Source organism: Lipotes vexillifer, unplaced genomic scaffold (genome assembly GCF_000442215.2).
Source record: "Lipotes vexillifer unplaced genomic scaffold, Lipotes_vexillifer_v1.1 scaffold450, whole genome shotgun sequence".
NCBI lineage: Eukaryota > Metazoa > Chordata > Mammalia > Artiodactyla > Lipotidae > Lipotes > Lipotes vexillifer.
The window spans coordinates 708,434-726,471 of NW_006794180.1; the positions used below are offsets into that span (position 1 = coordinate 708,434).

The following is an 18,038-nucleotide window of genomic DNA, read 5'->3' on the forward strand; positions in this document are numbered from 1 at the left end:
CCCAAAAAACAAAAAAAAAAAAAAAAAAAAAAAAAAAAAAAGTAGTACTAAAATACATACTAGTAGTACCCAGGGCTTACTATAAATCAGTTTTGAAAGGCCTAGAGAAAAGCCATATTTTTCACTCACCAATGAAGCACATAGAAATCCACAGAACTGTCTGTGCAGGTTATGAATGGTGTACCTTACCTTTGGGGGTAATCAATTCCCCTTTGCTTTAAAATATTTAATGATGACTATGTTTTTAACTTTAAAAAGAATTTAAACTAATGAAGATGCTACATTTTAGTTTTAGGAAGTGATTGAAAATATGTCCACTCTGATCACTAATGGTAAATTTGCAATAAATGAGTATGAGAGTTTGGTGCCTGGACTAAAACTGAAAGTCTCATTTAGTGAAGAATAAATGGAATCAACTGAGTGTGATCTTTATATCTTGTAATTAAATGTGTACACTCACTATTTGCCATATCAAAAGCATGTAGCTGTTTTTCAGCAAGAAACGGCACTACAATTTATCTAAACTATGGTGTATAACTATTAGAGAAAAAATAGAGGCATGAGTAAAACTTCCAATACTTATGCTGCTTTGCTTAAAGCCATTTATATAAATCAGTATTTAATATGAATGCATTTTCATAATAACTACTAGAAATTAGAAGTTAGAGCAAAATGCTCTGTTATAAAATTGGCAACTGGCACAGCATGTCAGAGCTTGGCTTGTACCAGGTGTCTATAAATAATACCTTATCCTGCCACAGAGGGAGACAATCTATTAAAATCCATGAGTTAGAATCATTTTTCTCAGTTTTTGGTTAGACTAGAGCTTGAAAGTGTGAGACTTTTATTTTTATTTGAAATATTACTAGAAACTTTGGACAGATTGGTTTAATATTAAAGACTAAGAACCTAATATTTATTCTTCTCCCCCAAATAAATCACAATTCTTTCAATATGGAAAAATGGTAAGGAAAATAGCATGAGAAAAAAGAAAACTGTCACAGAACTGATGGAAAATGTTCTACGTGAATCATGCTAATTTAAGAACTAAACTGATCAGAATAACCACTTAATAAAATTTCAAGGTATTTTTTCCTTTAAATACCTCACCATACTTGAAATTAAGCACCCATTTTGAATTTTATTTTATGATTTAAACTACACAGAAATAGTTAACATAGTCTGAGTTTTGCTAAATTTAATCAAATATTTTCAACCTGAATGAGCTTCTCCCTCTTTAAGCATCAACCTAATTTTCTTTTTTCGAAGGGATTTTTTTTAAATAAAGAAAATGTAATAAATGATTACAAGTCGCATCACAATTATGATAATAGAATTTTAGAACTGGCCTTAGGGAAGTTAGAAGGAAAATGACAGAACTAGAGATTAGATCCAAAAGGCTATTAACTCATTATCATCACAGACTGGAAGGAATTTAGGTGGCAATCTGATATATTCCTAGGCCTATAAACCAGGCCACAGCCAGGCCACCTAAAGAGATGGGTGGTGATGTTATTTTGTGGAGAATTCCATCAGAAACGTTACTATCTCAAATGTACTTTTACCAAAAATAGTTTGTTATAGCTACTACTGACAGTGGTAAGTACTGAATGGAAAATGACACTTTTAACAATACCTTGTTCAAATAGAGCAGGTAATGATATGTGCATCAATGTAATTCAATATAACTAACAACCAGAGTACTTTTAACCATGAGGAATAAAGCCAGTGTAGAATGAAGGTAAACAGGGAAGCAGAAACCCACCTACGTCAAAATTTATGAAGATACTTTAAATGATAACAAACCTAATTTTCTCAAGCTGAATCCAGTCCACAGTATTATTCTTGGCATATGACACAATGATGCAAGGGTCTGAATAACTAAAGCGACATGAACCTGAACCTGTAAATAGCAATAACAATAAATTTCAAAGTTAATACAGTGTAATTACATATTATCCTTCCTGATAAATATGCTAGATAATTTTCTAACCACTTAGATAGTTATCTGATCATTTCCCCATTCTTCTAACTATGCTAAAATTTCTTGTAATCTGTTCTGATAAACATTATTTGATAAATAATTTTAAGAGTTGAAAAAAGGTAAAAAAGGTAAATTTCAGGTCTCTTTAGAAATACATGAACTTCTAAATTAATTACAATATAAGCATTCAGTTCTATGCCAAGAAATATCTAAATATTATAGAATGATTAATATGGATCTTACAAGTTAATATCAATAATGATTTCATTTAATGGCATGTAAGTCATTCAGTTCTATGAAGAATAAAAAGAGCATTCTTCTTCTGTGTGTGTGTTATTTAAATGATGAGGCAGTATGTGAGAAACTAAAATACTGTAAAGTAAAATCAAGTACTAAATGAATGAGAGCTATTAGAGATATGATTGATATTATTCTACTACAGCCCAACATTAAAGATTTAAAAGAGAGACATTATGTCCCATTGTGGATATCTGGCCATTGTTTTTCACTATTATTTTCAATACTGGAGATATGACTACCAAAGAAAGTTTTAAAAGTCTGATAAGAATTTGTTTTTACATGTTCAATGAATACATACAAGAAAGCACAATTTGACTGTAATATCAAAGATATTCACAGATTCTGAAACCAGCCATGAAACATAAGCCAGGAGTTTATTGTAACTCAATAGCAGGGGTTTTTATACCATATTAAAAACAAATGAACCAAAATAAAAAGAAATAGCGCAATTATTTTTAACTTTCATCCATCTGCTAGAGGAGCCTTGGTTTCAGCAAATGGCATCTGTTGATGGTTTTTACATTTGTAGTACTCAGGAGTTCCAAGCTTTAATCAAACTCATTTATTTTATTTCAGTGGTGTTTAGTACAACACCAGTTAGTGTGCAATTGCCAAAGCTGGCAGTGTGCTAAAAAGGCCAAACAGCAGTTTTCCTAGATTTATTCGCACAGCTAAAATGTAGATGAAAAAGCATGAGAGAAGGCTACTGAAAGGAAAGTTACACAGCAACCCTGAGCTCAAAGAGAAACCGACTTTATGCCATTTTGATCATTGCTAAGTTCCACCTTTCTTAAGCAGCTGCTTAAAATAAATATCAAACCGTGGCGCCGGAAATGGAAAGTCAGGATTATGTGAGACAAACTTCAACACAAAGAAATATGAGGTCTGGCAGACAATCTGATTTAGGCTAGTTCAAACTAGCCTAAAGAATGTAAATGGTATTTATGTGCTTTCTTCGTGTTTTATACACCATAAGTACTTAAAAGCAAATGGATAAGGTGAATCCCCAAAAAGGAAAGGATAGAACAAATGATAACCAAAAAATGTTCCTTACAGAAGCAATTCATTGGAAATTATTTACAAAATGAAAAAAGAGAAGGAAAGTTGATAAACATGAAAATAAAAATGTGTCTAAATATGACCCTGATGACCAATATGACCCCTTTCCTGTCTCTTTTCTTATGTTACCATCTCAGTGTTGCGAGAATAAGTTTACTATGCACCCATAAAACAAAAAAGGTACCTGGCCGCTGACTCACTTTTCCTTAGTCATTAAGCTCTTTTGTACCTAAACTATTAATATCCTCTGAACTCATCTCCTCCTCACTATTGTCAATGGACTCTCAGTAGCTCTTGCTAAAACTTTTTAATAATGATTAGCTGGTCTCCCTGTCTTCAGCCTTACATGTCCTCACCCAGCCCCACTCTTGCCAGTGCTCTTGCTACAAGTGAACTGAATTGTTACCTCCCTGCTTATAATCCTTCAACAATTTTTCAGTCCCTTCAGGAGAAAGCATACCTCTACCCCAGTGAGATAAAGGTGCAGTTTCTAGAGACCAAATGGATACCCTGGAAAACAGAACTAGCCCAGGGTTCCCATGTGAAAAGATAGCTCAAAAGCCACAGGGACTCCCAACAAAGGAGTGGACAACTAGAAGACCAGGACTGAGGTGTGCGGTACGAATGGACAGCCAGAGGAGAGGTACTGCCCATGCCAAGGGAACTTCCCCTCCTGGAAGAAGCGCCACCCAAGAGAACCAGCCGGCTTTGGATAGCTGCCTCGCTCTGGGACCACTCCCCATCAAACTACCATCCCAAATGGAGCCAAGCCAGTGAATAAATGATTCTCCATGCCCACTCCTAAATACAGCTGTTCCACATAGACTGGATGAATTTCTTCTTCACATAAGCCCTTCTGAATTGCAGCCCCACTGTCACATAGACTTCTGTCAACAGAATAAGATTTCCCCTTGCCCAGGTTGACAATGGTTGCTTGACTCTGTCTGTGATAAAGGGAGGAAAGAGTTAATTTACGTCCATGTGCCCAGGTGCCTAACGCCACCCCCAACTCCCTGCTCCCAGATCCGGTGGTGCAGAGCTATCACATACCTCAAAGCACCTCTGATGCAGTGACGAGACAATAATCAGCAGGTGCCACCTACAACAGGTACTTCTTTCTTTCCCCTCTTAAATCGAAGATCTTTAATTGCCAAAGCTGATATTTAAAACCAGAAAGGAAAGACAAACCCAAGTGAAAAATGCAAAATATCCTCTCACTTGCAGATCCATTTTCTCTCCTTCAGATCACTTCCAATGTAACTGTAATCCTTCACTCTAAAGTAGTAATTTTGCAAGGATTTAAACAATTGCTGAAGGAGGGAATATAATTTAGAACCATGGTTATAAAAGTATGGCCTGAGAACCATGATGAACTTAACCAGGTCTAAAAATTCAAACTCTGTCTTTGGTTCTTACCGACAAATGAGGAAATTCCATATATTTTCATTTTTACCCACATCAAGGATACAAGCAGCCTACAAAGTGATAAAGGGTTCCTAAAGTTTGATACTCATAGATAAAACTGATGAACTTCTAGAACTTACTGAGGACCCCCATCTAACAGTCTAGGATATCTGGCTCCAGTGTAGAGCTACAAACACCAGGATTACTGCAATATCCCCAGTTTGGGGGAGGACAGGATATTTTGTGTTAAAGGTACCTCATGAATATTGTTTCCAGTTGGTCTTGGTTGTCAATTCTTGATTTTAAATAAATTGATAAAGATAAACCTACATTAATTTACTGTAACTGTCATTTACATTATTATTGATTATTTAGTCAACCCCACAGTACATAATGATGGATACTTTTTCCAGCAGCATTTCTGGCCTATTATTGGCTTACAGTTTGTCCTATGGCTTAAGACATATATGCATTGCAATATAACTACAAGCCATCTCTACTCCTCTGCGAAAGCAGATATCTACACGATGCCTTGCAACTATCTTGCAACAAAACCACCTTTCATTGATGATGTCCTGAATTTGTGCTACTGAATTTGTGCCTATGAATTTATGCTATTTTAATAACTTGCTCTGCATTATCAAATTATGTATAAAAATACTGGGTTATTTTTTAATTTTTGGAATTTTAATATACAATCATATGTCTAAGTTCATTCTTATTAGGTTAACAATGCACCATGTATAGTTAAGAAAAACAGAGACCCAGAAAGTAATGCCCTCATCTTTTCAACCACTGCACCAGTGTTTTCTGCCTTTCTCCTGTTATAGTGCATGAAGTGTTTCTGTTCTTACCAATGGTGAACCTTCTCATGTGGTCTAGATCCCATCTTCTCTTGTTCTTTAAGATTTCCCCTCTTTCTCTTGTATCACCAATTTCTGCTAATGAGTTTCCTGGATCATTCCTATTGTCATACAAACATCATAGAAACATACAAAGCATCTCCCATCTTAAAAAAGTTTTTTTTGATGTCACACCCCTAACTTCTGCTCCTTCCAATCCTATTTTTGTTTCCCTTTATAGCAAGACTTCTCAGAAGGGCTGTCCAGTGATTGCCTCCACTTTGTCACATCCTCCGATTCCCTTTCCCTTCCACCCTGAAACTGCTCTTGGTTAGGTGTCTGGGGAGTCCGTGTTGCCAAATCAACAGGTCATTCCCCCGTATTCAGGTTACTTGACTTCTCAGCAGGATCTGTCACAGTGCATCCCTCCTTTTTTCTTGGATACTTTCTTCTATCTTCTACCACCTTCTTGATTTTTCTCCTGCTTCACTGACTGCCGCCTCTCAGTCTCCTTTGTTGCCCTTTTCCTTCTTGATCTCAAATTGTTTTGGTAGCTTTCTCTTCTCTTAACTACATTGCCTCCTTTTACTTTGAAGCTTTAAATAGTATCTGTAACAGATGATACCCAGAATCATATTTTCCATGAGATCCACACTTATAGATCCAACTGCTACTCACCATCTCTAATGGACAACTCAGACTCTTTAAGTCAAAATTAGAATTATCAGTTTTCCACCCCCCAAATATCTAGGATACCCTTTTCATTTCAAATGACACCACCCCAGATGCTCAAACAAAGCACTAGGTGTCATCTTTGGTTCCTCCCTTTGCTTCACTGCCCACTTCCAACCCATCAGCCTGGGAGTTCTGACTCCAAAGTATTGTTCAGCTTCTATTCCTCTCTACTGCTACCACCTTAGTCAAGTCAGGGTCATGTCTCGGTGGTTTTCTTACTCCCTTTTTTGTTTTTGCTTTTGTTTTTGTTTTGCGGTACGCGGGCCTCTCACTGCTGTGGCCTCTCCCGTCGCGGAGCACAGGCTCCGGAAGCGCAGCCTCAGCGGCCAAGGCCCACGGGCCCAGCCACTCCGTGGCATGTGGGATCTTCCCAGACCGGGGCACGAACCCGCGTCCCCTGCATAGGCAGGCGGACTCCCAACCACTGCGCCACCAGGGAAGCCCCTTACTCCCTTTTTTATCCTCCTGTAATCAATTCTCCACACAGCAGTAAGAGGTCTTTCAAAAACAGAGGAATCTTTTAAATTGTTTTAGCGATCATGTCATTCATTCCTGGCTTAACACCCTCTCAAGGCTTCTCAGCCCACTAGGAATAAAAGGTTGAGCTCCCTCCGCGACGTAGAGCTTCCCTTGTACCACTCTTCTCGTTTACTGTGTTCCAGACACTGTGGACTTTCTTTCTCCTCCCTGAACAGTCCATCTCAGGGCTTCCATGCCCCTTCTCTCTGCCTACAACTACACTGATTATGTCAATTTCCTCATACTCTATTCTCTACTCATTCCATTCATATCTTTCCCCGCAGACCACCCCTTGGCTGGGTCCATCTTCTCTCTTGGGGTTCTGTGCAAACATCACCTCCTCAAAGAAGCCTTCCCTGCGCATTCAATGTAAAGACCTCCATCCCCCAGGGTCCAATCATCCTCCATCTTATCACTCCATTTTAAGTTATTCATAGTACTTACCACTGTCTAAATTTACCTGTTTATTTACTTGTTCACTTGCTCATTGTTCATCTCCTGTTAGAATGCAAGCTCCACTGAAGGAGGAACCATGTCTGTCTTGTTTGCTACTTGTGTCCTTGGTACCCAGAATAGTGTGTGGTGCACAACAGAAGCTCAATAAACTCTGGCTGGATCATAAATAAGTTTGCTGTAATTTGCTTATTTTAATTTCTCCATTTCTTTGTTTTTACTGTGTTATATTTATACTGGAAAGGGGAACTATAACCGTAGACCGATGGGACTTAAGGACTTTCGATTTGCCTGAATTGGGTCAAAGTGAAAAGGCATCTGAAAGCCGTGCTGTAGAATATCTGGACTGTATGTATCCTTACCACAGATTAACTTTGGTACTGTTATATAGTCAACAGGGCAATAATTCCCCCATGTTAATTAGAAACTGCCCTTAGATGACTTAGATGGTTACATAATCCAGTCTGCTTTTAGAATAAAAATATCAGAGACAGATTACATGAGTAATTATGGTACATTTTTATCAGCCAGATAAAGTAATGTGAGGAATAATGATAGCCAGATGAATTATTTTACTTATCAGTAAAGTCGTATAATGGCCCAGCATAATTAAAAATAAGCAATTTGCAAAGTCATACAAAGTACTCAAAAGCCACATAGAATATCATGCCCAAGGCACGTGTCTCTCCATCTACTGCATTTAAAAAAAGAGAAAGTTTCTCGAATGTAATGTCTTCTTTTTTTGCGGTACGCGGGCCTCTCACTGTCGTGGCCTCTCCCGCCGCGGAGCACAGGCTCCGGACGTGCAGTCCCAGTGGCCCCGGCTCACGGGCCCAGCCGCTCTGCGGCATGTGGGATCTTCCCGGACCGGGGCACGAACCCGTGTCCCCTGCATCGGCAGGCGGACTCTCAACCACTGCGCCACCAGGGAAGCCCCCGAAAACCCACTTTTATGTCTAGGAAGAAACCTAATAAAATTGTAACCTTCAGAAAAATGTTACTCTAAATTGTAATGTTATAAAGTCTTTGATGATAGGTACATCTTATCGTCATATAACCTTATCATCACATAGCCTCAAATAGATCTTATTTAATTTTTCTCATATGAAGGAATTCTATATGATAATAAATTCAATGCTTGTTAGTATTACTGATAATTCTATATAATTTTTTAAACTTCAGTTTTTAGAGTGAAATTCCCTCTGATATAAGTTATCTTCCAGAGAGAAAGTATGTGTAGGGGTTACGAGAGTGAATGGTGGGGGCAGGCTGCCAGGTTTGTAATCTGGGCTCTGACACGTTTTAGCTGTATGACCTTGGACAAGTCACTTATCTTTCCTGTGTCTAGTTTCCACATTTGTCAAATGTGAATAATAATAGCAATCACTTCACAGAACTGTTGTGAAGATTAAGGCATTAACGTATTAAAAGTGCCTAGAAAACAAATCTTGGTCCACGTTAAGAGATTTCGGGTATGATTCAGTATTTTTGTTTCATTTCATACATTCATTTATCCCAGAAAAAGGAGCAAATATTTGTTTTGGGGCTAAATATTAAGTTGAATTACTGCTTATCAAAGAACTTATGGCACATTTTTCCCCCCGTTGATTCTTTCGTTTGGGGCTATTTTCCAGCTCTTTAATGGAAGCGCTGTAAGTTCAACCTGGAGATGAAAACTGAGACCCAAAGGAGTAATCTACCTGTTTGTTAGCATCACTGTAAATGTGTTAGAGGGGAAGAAAGTTGTCTACTTGATAAGAAAAAGAAGGCCCTTTGGGATCAGTATAATGAAATATACTTTATAAGGTCTTTACAATTGCTAGAGTGGAAATTTGATTTTGCAGTTCCTAGCATCCAAAGAAAACAGAAAATCTGATCAAAGTTTTAGTAGTATCCACAAAGAAAAAAAATTCTAGTAACTCAGGAGAACAATTAAGGTTTCTATGAGCAAAGAGGTACTACTCTGTGCATGTCCACTTTATAGGTAAGGGCACAGAGGCAAAGAGAGGTTAAGTGATTTACTCTAGACCCAAATGGGATTCAGAATTGGGTAGACCAGAACCCATGCCTTCAACTATACTCATTCTGGTGCATAAAGCACACTTTTAAAAAGAACAGACAAAGAGTGCTTCATTTTCACATGGTCAGAACATGTTGGGACAGGCTTTTGTGCTTCTGCTTCTACTCAGGCTCCTGACTTGAGCCAGACGGTCCTTTTTTGGTAAAACCTAAAGGACTGAACCACCTCTAGCCTCAATATCAGGTTCACTCGGGCATCACTTTCTCTGCAGGTTCCCTGCCCATTCCCCTCCTTTCCCTGCCCCTGTAGCCAGTCACCCAAATCTGCGCACCCTCCTCCTGCAAATTTATTGAATCTATGCCTTTATTTTACCTTCACCACCACCTCCTGAGGCCATCTCTCACCCAGATCAGTGTGATAACCTCCTATCTGGGCACTCAGAACAAACACAAAAGGTATTGTAAAGAACATTTTTTTTGTCATTTGCTTTAAAAATCTATAGAAAGGCATTTAAAAGAGATTTTAAAGAATAGTTGTATTCCAAAGAAGTAAATCCTAACACCTCCCAACTCAGAAAATTTTAATTATGTGGAAAGCATTAACCTGATATAATATTACAATCAGGATTAAATTTAAGATAACAGTATAATCCACATTTGTATCCTAAATAACGCATTCCATAATATCTTGTAAATCTGTTTCTGAAATAATCATTTTACTATAAGGAAACAATTAATATTTACAAATGTAAAACAGTGCCTAGTACTTCTTATTTAAAAATAAAGAAATAAGAAGAATGGTAAAGCTTATTTCTAAAAGGTTGCTTCCTCTCACTGATAGAGAGACTCATCACTATGATTCTAAGAAATATTTTTTTGTAATCTCGGTTTGATCTTTGAACCACTTATTCAATTTAAAATTGCAACTAAAATTGGTATCAACTTTTACCCCCGGTTCTATTTAAATAGTATCATCCCTAGTATAATTTAGAAAACAACAGATAAGTAACTTTCCACTTTTCTTATAGGGAGTCAGGCCAAGATGATCAATCTAACAGTCAAGCAATCAATCAATAAGCCAACCAATTATTTAAAATATTTCTTATTTCTGAGGTACTCAGAAGGCTAGTTATTTTCTTGTGATTCAGTCCCACTTCTCTTGACTTTGACTGTCATTCAGGAAAAACTAGGAAATGTATACACTTTGAATAGCCTTTCCCACTTAAGAAGTAAAATACCATTTAGAACTGACATTTACATAAGCTGTGTGGTGACCCGTTAGCAGTCCACATGCCTCTTATGTTGGCCCTTCCCTCTGCTGGGCTACCTCTCCGACACAATTCAAGCCTTTGATCAATGGTTACATCCTCAGTGGCTGCCCCCTGGCTGCCTCCAACAAAATGCTACTCCTCATTTGCTGACCCCTGATTAATTTTCTTCATTGCATTCATTATTCCCTGACATTCATTTGTTTGATATTCATCAGCATGTCAGCCCTATCAGGGCAAAGATTTAGTTTTGTGAATCCTGTCTCCCCAGTGCCTTGAGAGCTACTTCACACAGAACAGGAGCTCAGTGAATAGCTGTTGAATGAACGAACGAATGAATGTACGAATGCAATTTAGGAAGCACTTTAAACTCTAGGAAGAAAGTCTTTTGGAAATGCAATGATACCATTATTATTATTGTTGTTGTTGTTACTGGCTCTTTTGTAGCATTTCTTTTCAGCAGAATAAAGGGATGGAGGTGATTTATAGCCTCTGTCCACCAGCACGGAGACTGCCACTCTTCTGGGAAAGCTACAGGGGCAGCACATTTGTTCTCCGATGCTGAGAATTGTAAGGGTAACAACACTGCATGGTTTGGCTGATGCTGCTTTTCTGTTCCTCTACTTAATATCTTTCTCTGATGGCAAAACAGGCTACAAGTATAAATTAGCTACAATTGGATGAATAAAGGTATCAAAGGCAACTACTGTGATACTTCTTGTGGGGGCCCCCCTGAACTAAAACAGACAAGATCATAACCATATTTTCAGACAAAATGTATTCCTGGTTAACTCACAGTTCATTCTTGTCACCCAGTTCTAGGATTTAGGACTACAGTGGGAAGACATTTAAGAGATCATGAAGATGTACACTCTCACTTTACAAAAAAGTTGTCAGGGGTTCACACAGGCTCCACCACTTCCCCAAAGTTACACGACAAGGCCAGTTGGCAGAGAAAGGATGACATGGCCCGACTCCCAATCCAGTGCTCTTTTCCCTTCCCCATTTATATCAACCACAAAAGTTGTTTATCAACAAAAATGAGTCACAAAGACATGGAAATATTCTCAATGAAAAAATACATGGCTTAAAATATCTACATTGAAATTTTTTTTTCTTATTTTGCATTAATGGCTATTATTTACAGGGAATCAGAATACTAGGTGGAGCAGTGTATAGAAATCTCCATGATTCCTACATATGACTACTGAGATAGGCAAAAGTAATAGAATATTAAATAAAGGGAAGGTGATAGGATGTGACTGGTATTTGGAAGGGAAGTTGAGGCTTTCCCATGAAAGAAGTGTGAAAATGACAAGAAGTTTATTATAAGAATGTAAACACATCTTTATCAGTATAACATCTATAAATATAATGCTCAATTCTAACATGTTAGTATAGACAGTGGATAGGGTAGACAGAAGTGGATTTACCATGAAGCTCATGAAGCTCAAGCTTCAGGGCTCTGCACTTGGATGAGCACCTTCCAAGGCCCTGGGAGGAACTCTAACAATGTGTTCACATGACCATGTTTTATAACACTTGCAACTGATCGAGACTGCTGCCTCCTTTCTTGACTACTGACTTACCATGTTACCCTCATGCCAGGTGGTGTTGGAGTGGCCATGGCAGCTTTTGGGATCCATTTAAGGGGAAGTTGAGTTGGAGATATGTTATGTGTGTGTGATACAGTTACATAGTTATGCAGGCCACTTCTATTCCATAGTGCAGTCATCCTCAGCATAGAAAGAGCTTCTAGGAACACGCCTACCACCCACTGTGATGAAGTGCCTATGTCATCATGACTCAAGAACAGTGGTAATAAACTGTTCAGTGAGTGACATCAATTCAGAGTTGCTAAGATTGGTCACTGTGCAAGAGAAGTCAAAATGCCCTTTAGTCTTGTAGTTCGTACATAAAAGAAATTAAGACAGAGACTTTTGCAATTTGCTAATGATCCTAAAAACGTACATGATATATCAGTAAGGAACTGTGAAGGTAAGATGTTAAATAAATGAAAAAAAAAAACCTCTGATCCACCAAGCTAGAGGCAGAATTATTTTTCTAGTCTCTAAATAAAAATATTATACAATTGTCATATGCAGAGGCAGTTTAAGAATATGCACCCAAAAGTTGTAAGAAAAGAGTATTTCAGGTAGTTAACAAAGACGTTATGTTATATTTTTGGATTTTGTGATGCTTGTGGTATTGTCAACTTCTAAAGACTTGTAATTTGTTGTGATTTCTTTTCTCATTCTAAATAAATATTCACATTTGTACCTAATTTTGAATGTGTAATTTTGTATTCTTTTCCTTAAAGACAGCCTAGCCCTCACCCAAACTGTGTAAGGTTCAAACATGGACCCACAAAACCTAAACCCACCCCTGTACAGAGCATGCCCTGAAGCGTGTTCCTGCACATTTCACCAATGTCTTAACTCACATGGGAGCGCCAAGGTCTAGATTACATGGTTCACTTTCCACTTTGCTTAACATGGCACATTCCAGTGACAGATGTATTGTAATGCAGGACAACGATAAAAAGAGAATGAGAAGATATGATTCTTGAAATTATTTTCCTTCTCTATTACTTCAGGCAGATCTGGCTCAATTAAAATATTCTTAAAAGGAAACTATCACATTACAACTAGATTAGGATGGATGAAATGACTTGTAAGTAATTGTTTGCTTACATAAGAAACATGCCATTCATTTTTGGACTGTGTTGGAGACCACCTGAGTGAACCTCAGGAGCTCAACAAAAGCCAGTGAGAGCCTGTACCTTCTGGGATTTACTAAGTGGAGTGTTTCTGTGCAGTGCTGGCCGAGAGGCTCTTAAAGGGCTGTTAGGGTTAATAACGCCAAGAATACACAAGCACATGAACAAGTACCAATTATGTGCTCATCAATGAAGCCCATATTAAGCACACTGAAAACCTGTTCATTGTGCAGTGGCCCATTAACCATAATGTACATGTCCGGAGGAGACGCTAGGGAACTTCCTAGAGTCAGCAAATTCCCAAAATTCACAAATAAACTTCTTCCTTTCTTCTCATCTCTCTTGGGTGGTTGCCATAAAAATAACTTAAAAAATAGCTTGATTTAGTATAAAATCAAGACTACTTAAAAAATAGATATATTAGTCATTTATTCTATTAAGAATTCAAGAGTTACTCCCTTTCTCAAAATAACAGTCATACAAGTCCATAATCCCTTAAGGTAAGATAAACTTCAGGATCCAAATTACTTACTTATTTACTTAATTTACAGATTTCAGAAAGGTAACACGTTAAACATACCATATGTTATGCAACATCCCCAGCAAGGTCTGAGGCAATACTCTATAATGAAACATATTAATATTTCTACAGTGAAATACATGAAGATTCACATAAGTAGTATAAATAAAGATTATAAATAGCCTTAAATCATTTCAAGTCAGGTCTGGCTGCCAAATGAATTCAGGTCATGGGAGGCTTTGCCATCGCATAAATAGTAAAAAAAAAAAAAAGGTTTGTGGTATTTCCGAGAGTTTTTGTATTGTAATATGGAATTACAGATTAGGAATTGTGAGCCTGTCTCTCCAGTAGCCCTCTCTATTTCTTTATTTCTTTTAACTTTTATAGTAAAAGGATAAATCAATTGGTTTTAGTCTCCCAAGCCCAGGGTAGTTTTATTCTTATTTGGTTATGCCCTTCTTCACAAAGCCCCAGACTTTTCAAAGTAAATCAGAACAGAAACAATAGAAGGAGCTACTGCCTCTTGGGGGTTCGGTAGTGGTTGCCGGGAGCAGGCTCTTTCCTCAAAGCTCTGCCTGAAAAACAAGCTGCCTTTTTAAATGTGGCACAGGGCCACAGAAGGAGAGAAGTGATCTCACAGAATTTATAGATGGGGAAAAGCACTGCCAGAAATCATGCCTCTAGATAGTGGAGCGGGACCCATAAATACTGAAGGCTCGAGGAGTGTCTGGACAGAGCCCTGCTGAGGATTCTTGCAACCCAAGCGCTGCTGCTGCCATTCCTCAAAACTCAGACCTCAGAGACAAGCAGGGCGCCCAGAGCTGCATGTAAACAACAGCATTTGATATAGAAAGATCATAAAGTGATGAAATCGATGTAATCAGGCTACTTAGAACTCCCTGCTAGGACTGGAGCAAATCTTAGCAGAATGAACCCATCCTTTCATCTTTTCAAGGTAGATAAATGGAGGACAGGCCCATTAACTAGAGGTTGTAGTGAATGGAAAGAGAGAAAGAGATGAATGGGGAACTTTTAGAGAAGCTTTTAAAAGCCAGACACTGTCACTCCCAGGGGATATTACATGTTACTGTAGGCTAAGGCATTCAACAAAGGGACTTGCCTCATTCTTTATAGTGAAAAATGTGATGAGCAACATGAAGATATTGGTATAATAAGCATTTCTGGCAATTATCTATATTTTTTCCCCCAGAGAGATTTCTAAGGACAGTACTACTCACTACGGAGAAAAGGCTCATTGTATCCACAAGCACTGAGAAACACAGTAAAAGCTTATCTGCCACCGGGCAATTCTTCTTCTAAGTAATTCTGCCACAAGCAAGTCATGGACCATTACTATACAGATGATCAATATTTTGATAGTTTCACAAACTTCTGCTCAAATATTTCACTGGAGGCAGCTGTACATGTTTATTTTCCAGTAACAACAATGATGTAGAACAATGATTATACTATACTTAGGTTTTTATTTCCTTCATTACCAAGTCTGCCAGAAAAATCCTAAGGGTGTTAGCTCTCTCAGCCCATGGCATCAAAACAACCTACCATAAGTAGAGCAAAATCTTTGTAATACGGCCAGTCTAGAAGTACTACCTAATGCACGGGACCTAAATTGTGACTGTCGGTTCTAAGCAGATAATGCTGTAATTTCCAGGAAAACCAGTTTGATGTATTTCTTAGTTTTCATGTTTGTTTTATTCCTCTCCTAGTAGAAGAACCTAAACTTGATAAGATTTTATGTACCTGTTCATACTATTTTGGAATGTGGCGCATCTGTATAAATCTGTTTCATTAGTTTATAAATTTTGTAAGAACTGTAAGCAAGTTTGTCCTTTAGCAGTGAGTTAGCTTCTTGCCTGGTTTACTCTTTGAAGCCAGTTGTTCTGGTTACTTATTACCTTCATGTACCTCAGGTATCCACAGAGTACTTGGATGCTGTTCTTGGCTGAGCACCAGTCTCCCTGGCTCCCTTGAGGCATTCTAGTAGCTGCTGTCCCCACATCTAACCCTGCCCACACATCCTGCCATGCAGCACTGCTTCAGGCTCTCATAAAATACAGGCTCAATTCGCCTGGCCTGTGCCTGCACAGAGACAGCAGCTCATGCCTTGATGAAGTTCAGAGACTGTAGCCAAAGGGGAAGCAGTCTGATTTGTGGGTAAGAGGCAGGGAAGGAAAAAATGGTTACTGTATTGGATAATACTTTGTGGCAGCCCAGGTGGGACGCATCCTGGGGCTTCTCAGTCCCAAATGACAGGGATGGGAATTGTGACTGAAAGGAGCCCACAGATATTACTTTAATTAAGAATGGTTCCATTCCACACAAAAGGAAATTCTCGAATTACTCTTGGATCTGTCAAGAGCAAGTGAATTCAATTTTGGTAAAATATGATGACCGAAGTTGAGATAAATCATTATTTTATTAATAGAAATTGTCGCTTTAGAGAAATTAACATGTCCGAAATCTTCGGCTGCCCCAAAAGATCAATTAAGCAATTATTTGAATACGAAAATCCAGAATTTATGTCTAAAAATCTGTGTTGCCCACCAAAAATATACCTTTGGGGGGAATTTAGCATATTTTTAAATGAAGAAACATATTTCAACGATAGTGTTGCAAAAAGGACCACTATATGAAAGTAAAATTTCCATTTTAAGCATCTACTAAAAACTGATATTAAGCATTAAGAGAGGTCAAATAAAGTAACAGTAAAAAAAATCCTCACAAATATTCTATATTTATGCTATACATAGGCTAAAAACACGCTACCTTGAATGAAACTCAAAAAACCTCTCTCATAAAATATAGAAAAAGAGCCAGGTTTTAAAAGCAACTCTTCTTCCCCTTATGTTTTATATTTATTTTTAAGATGAGGCTACTAGTAATAATTTTTGTTTTGACTGACTTTATTAGTAAACAGGCTATTAGATCTGCAAGCCTTTCCTTCTGAATAAATGTGACAGTATGTGATTTATTGTACTTAATATTTTGCTCCTTAGTCACTTCCTTGGCTGAAATTCCCAAACCTCATTAGGTGACTTCTTTCGGTTTACGGCAGACGGACAATGACCACAGGATATAAAATGAACAGCTGTCCTCCTCCCCTTTGTACCTTTCTCCCTTTCATTCCTATTCCCCATTCCCTCACTTCCAAAATATTTGTATTTTTTCCTTTTTCCTGCCACTCCTATAAGAGAGAAAGGGACCAATTCCCTCCTGGTTTATGGAACGCCATGCCATTTCCAACCAATTTCAGGTGCCCAGTCCTTTGCAAGTTCCCTCCCAAGTCCACAACATAGAGGTTTCATCAGATCTTATGTTGAGAAAAACACAAGGAAGACAAATGCAAAATGTGTCAGGCTTTGCCAGGTTCCCTGCTGAGCAGCCCTCCTTCCCTGGGGTGGAGGCCATAAACCAAGCCCTGGTGCTCAGGCCTGGCTCATTTTCTAGGAGGACTGATCCACCTTTGGCAGCAGGTGTTAGGTAACGTCCCTCTCCACCCCCAGCAATCTGGAGACTCAGCATTACCACCCTTGTTGCAGTTCGGGCTTTGACCTTGGTCTCAAGGTCTCAGAATGGCCACTGCCTTACCTCCCTGAAGGGAGCCATCGCTCTAACCTTCCTTGTGACGCTGAGTCTCTGGGGCAGTACCATACCTGCTCTTGTCAGTCTCCCTCCCAAATGATAAAGTCCTGCCTTTGGATCTCCCTCTTTCTTGGACTTTCCAACAGGCTTCCCTCTCACCCTCCTCTGTGGTCTGCACCCCTCCGTTTCTTCTCCCACATGGACTTCCCCTCCCCCACCTCCACCTATTTGATAATAAACTCCTGGAAGGCTGGGCAGTTTCTTAGATTTTGCTTTCCCTACAGTGGATGTATTCACATCCTAAAGATCTGTGATAAAAGAATCCTTCATCAAGAGTCCTTGATTGATAAGAAAGTGAAAACTGCTGGCTCAGACCAGGTTTTAATATTGCCCATGGATTTCATTCAGCACGCCCCCTTGCCTCAGCAGTCAAGAAGGGTCTAGTATTGAGCACCAATGTGGAACCTCACTAAATCTCTTTCCTAACCTAAGAATAGAATTCAATTCAGTTCATATTTATTTAGTTCTAGTCATGAGTAAAATTCTGCCCTAAATACAAAGAGGGATCCTTGTACCCTCCTTAGTCCTCACGGAACATTTAAGCTATAAAGGG

General features: G+C 38.5%; 1 protein-coding gene across 2 annotated transcripts in view; it reads right to left on the bottom strand.

The window, feature by feature from the left end:
* RELN (reelin) overlaps positions 1–18,038 on the bottom strand; it is a 519,560-nt gene that overhangs the window by 229,139 nt on the left and 272,383 nt on the right. For both annotated transcript variants that reach the window (XM_007467058.1, XM_007467059.1), the window contains exon 9: positions 1,807–1,903. In XM_007467058.1, coding sequence (XP_007467120.1) covers positions 1,807–1,903 — 97 coding nt within the window. The remainder of the gene's footprint in view (positions 1–1,806; positions 1,904–18,038) is intronic.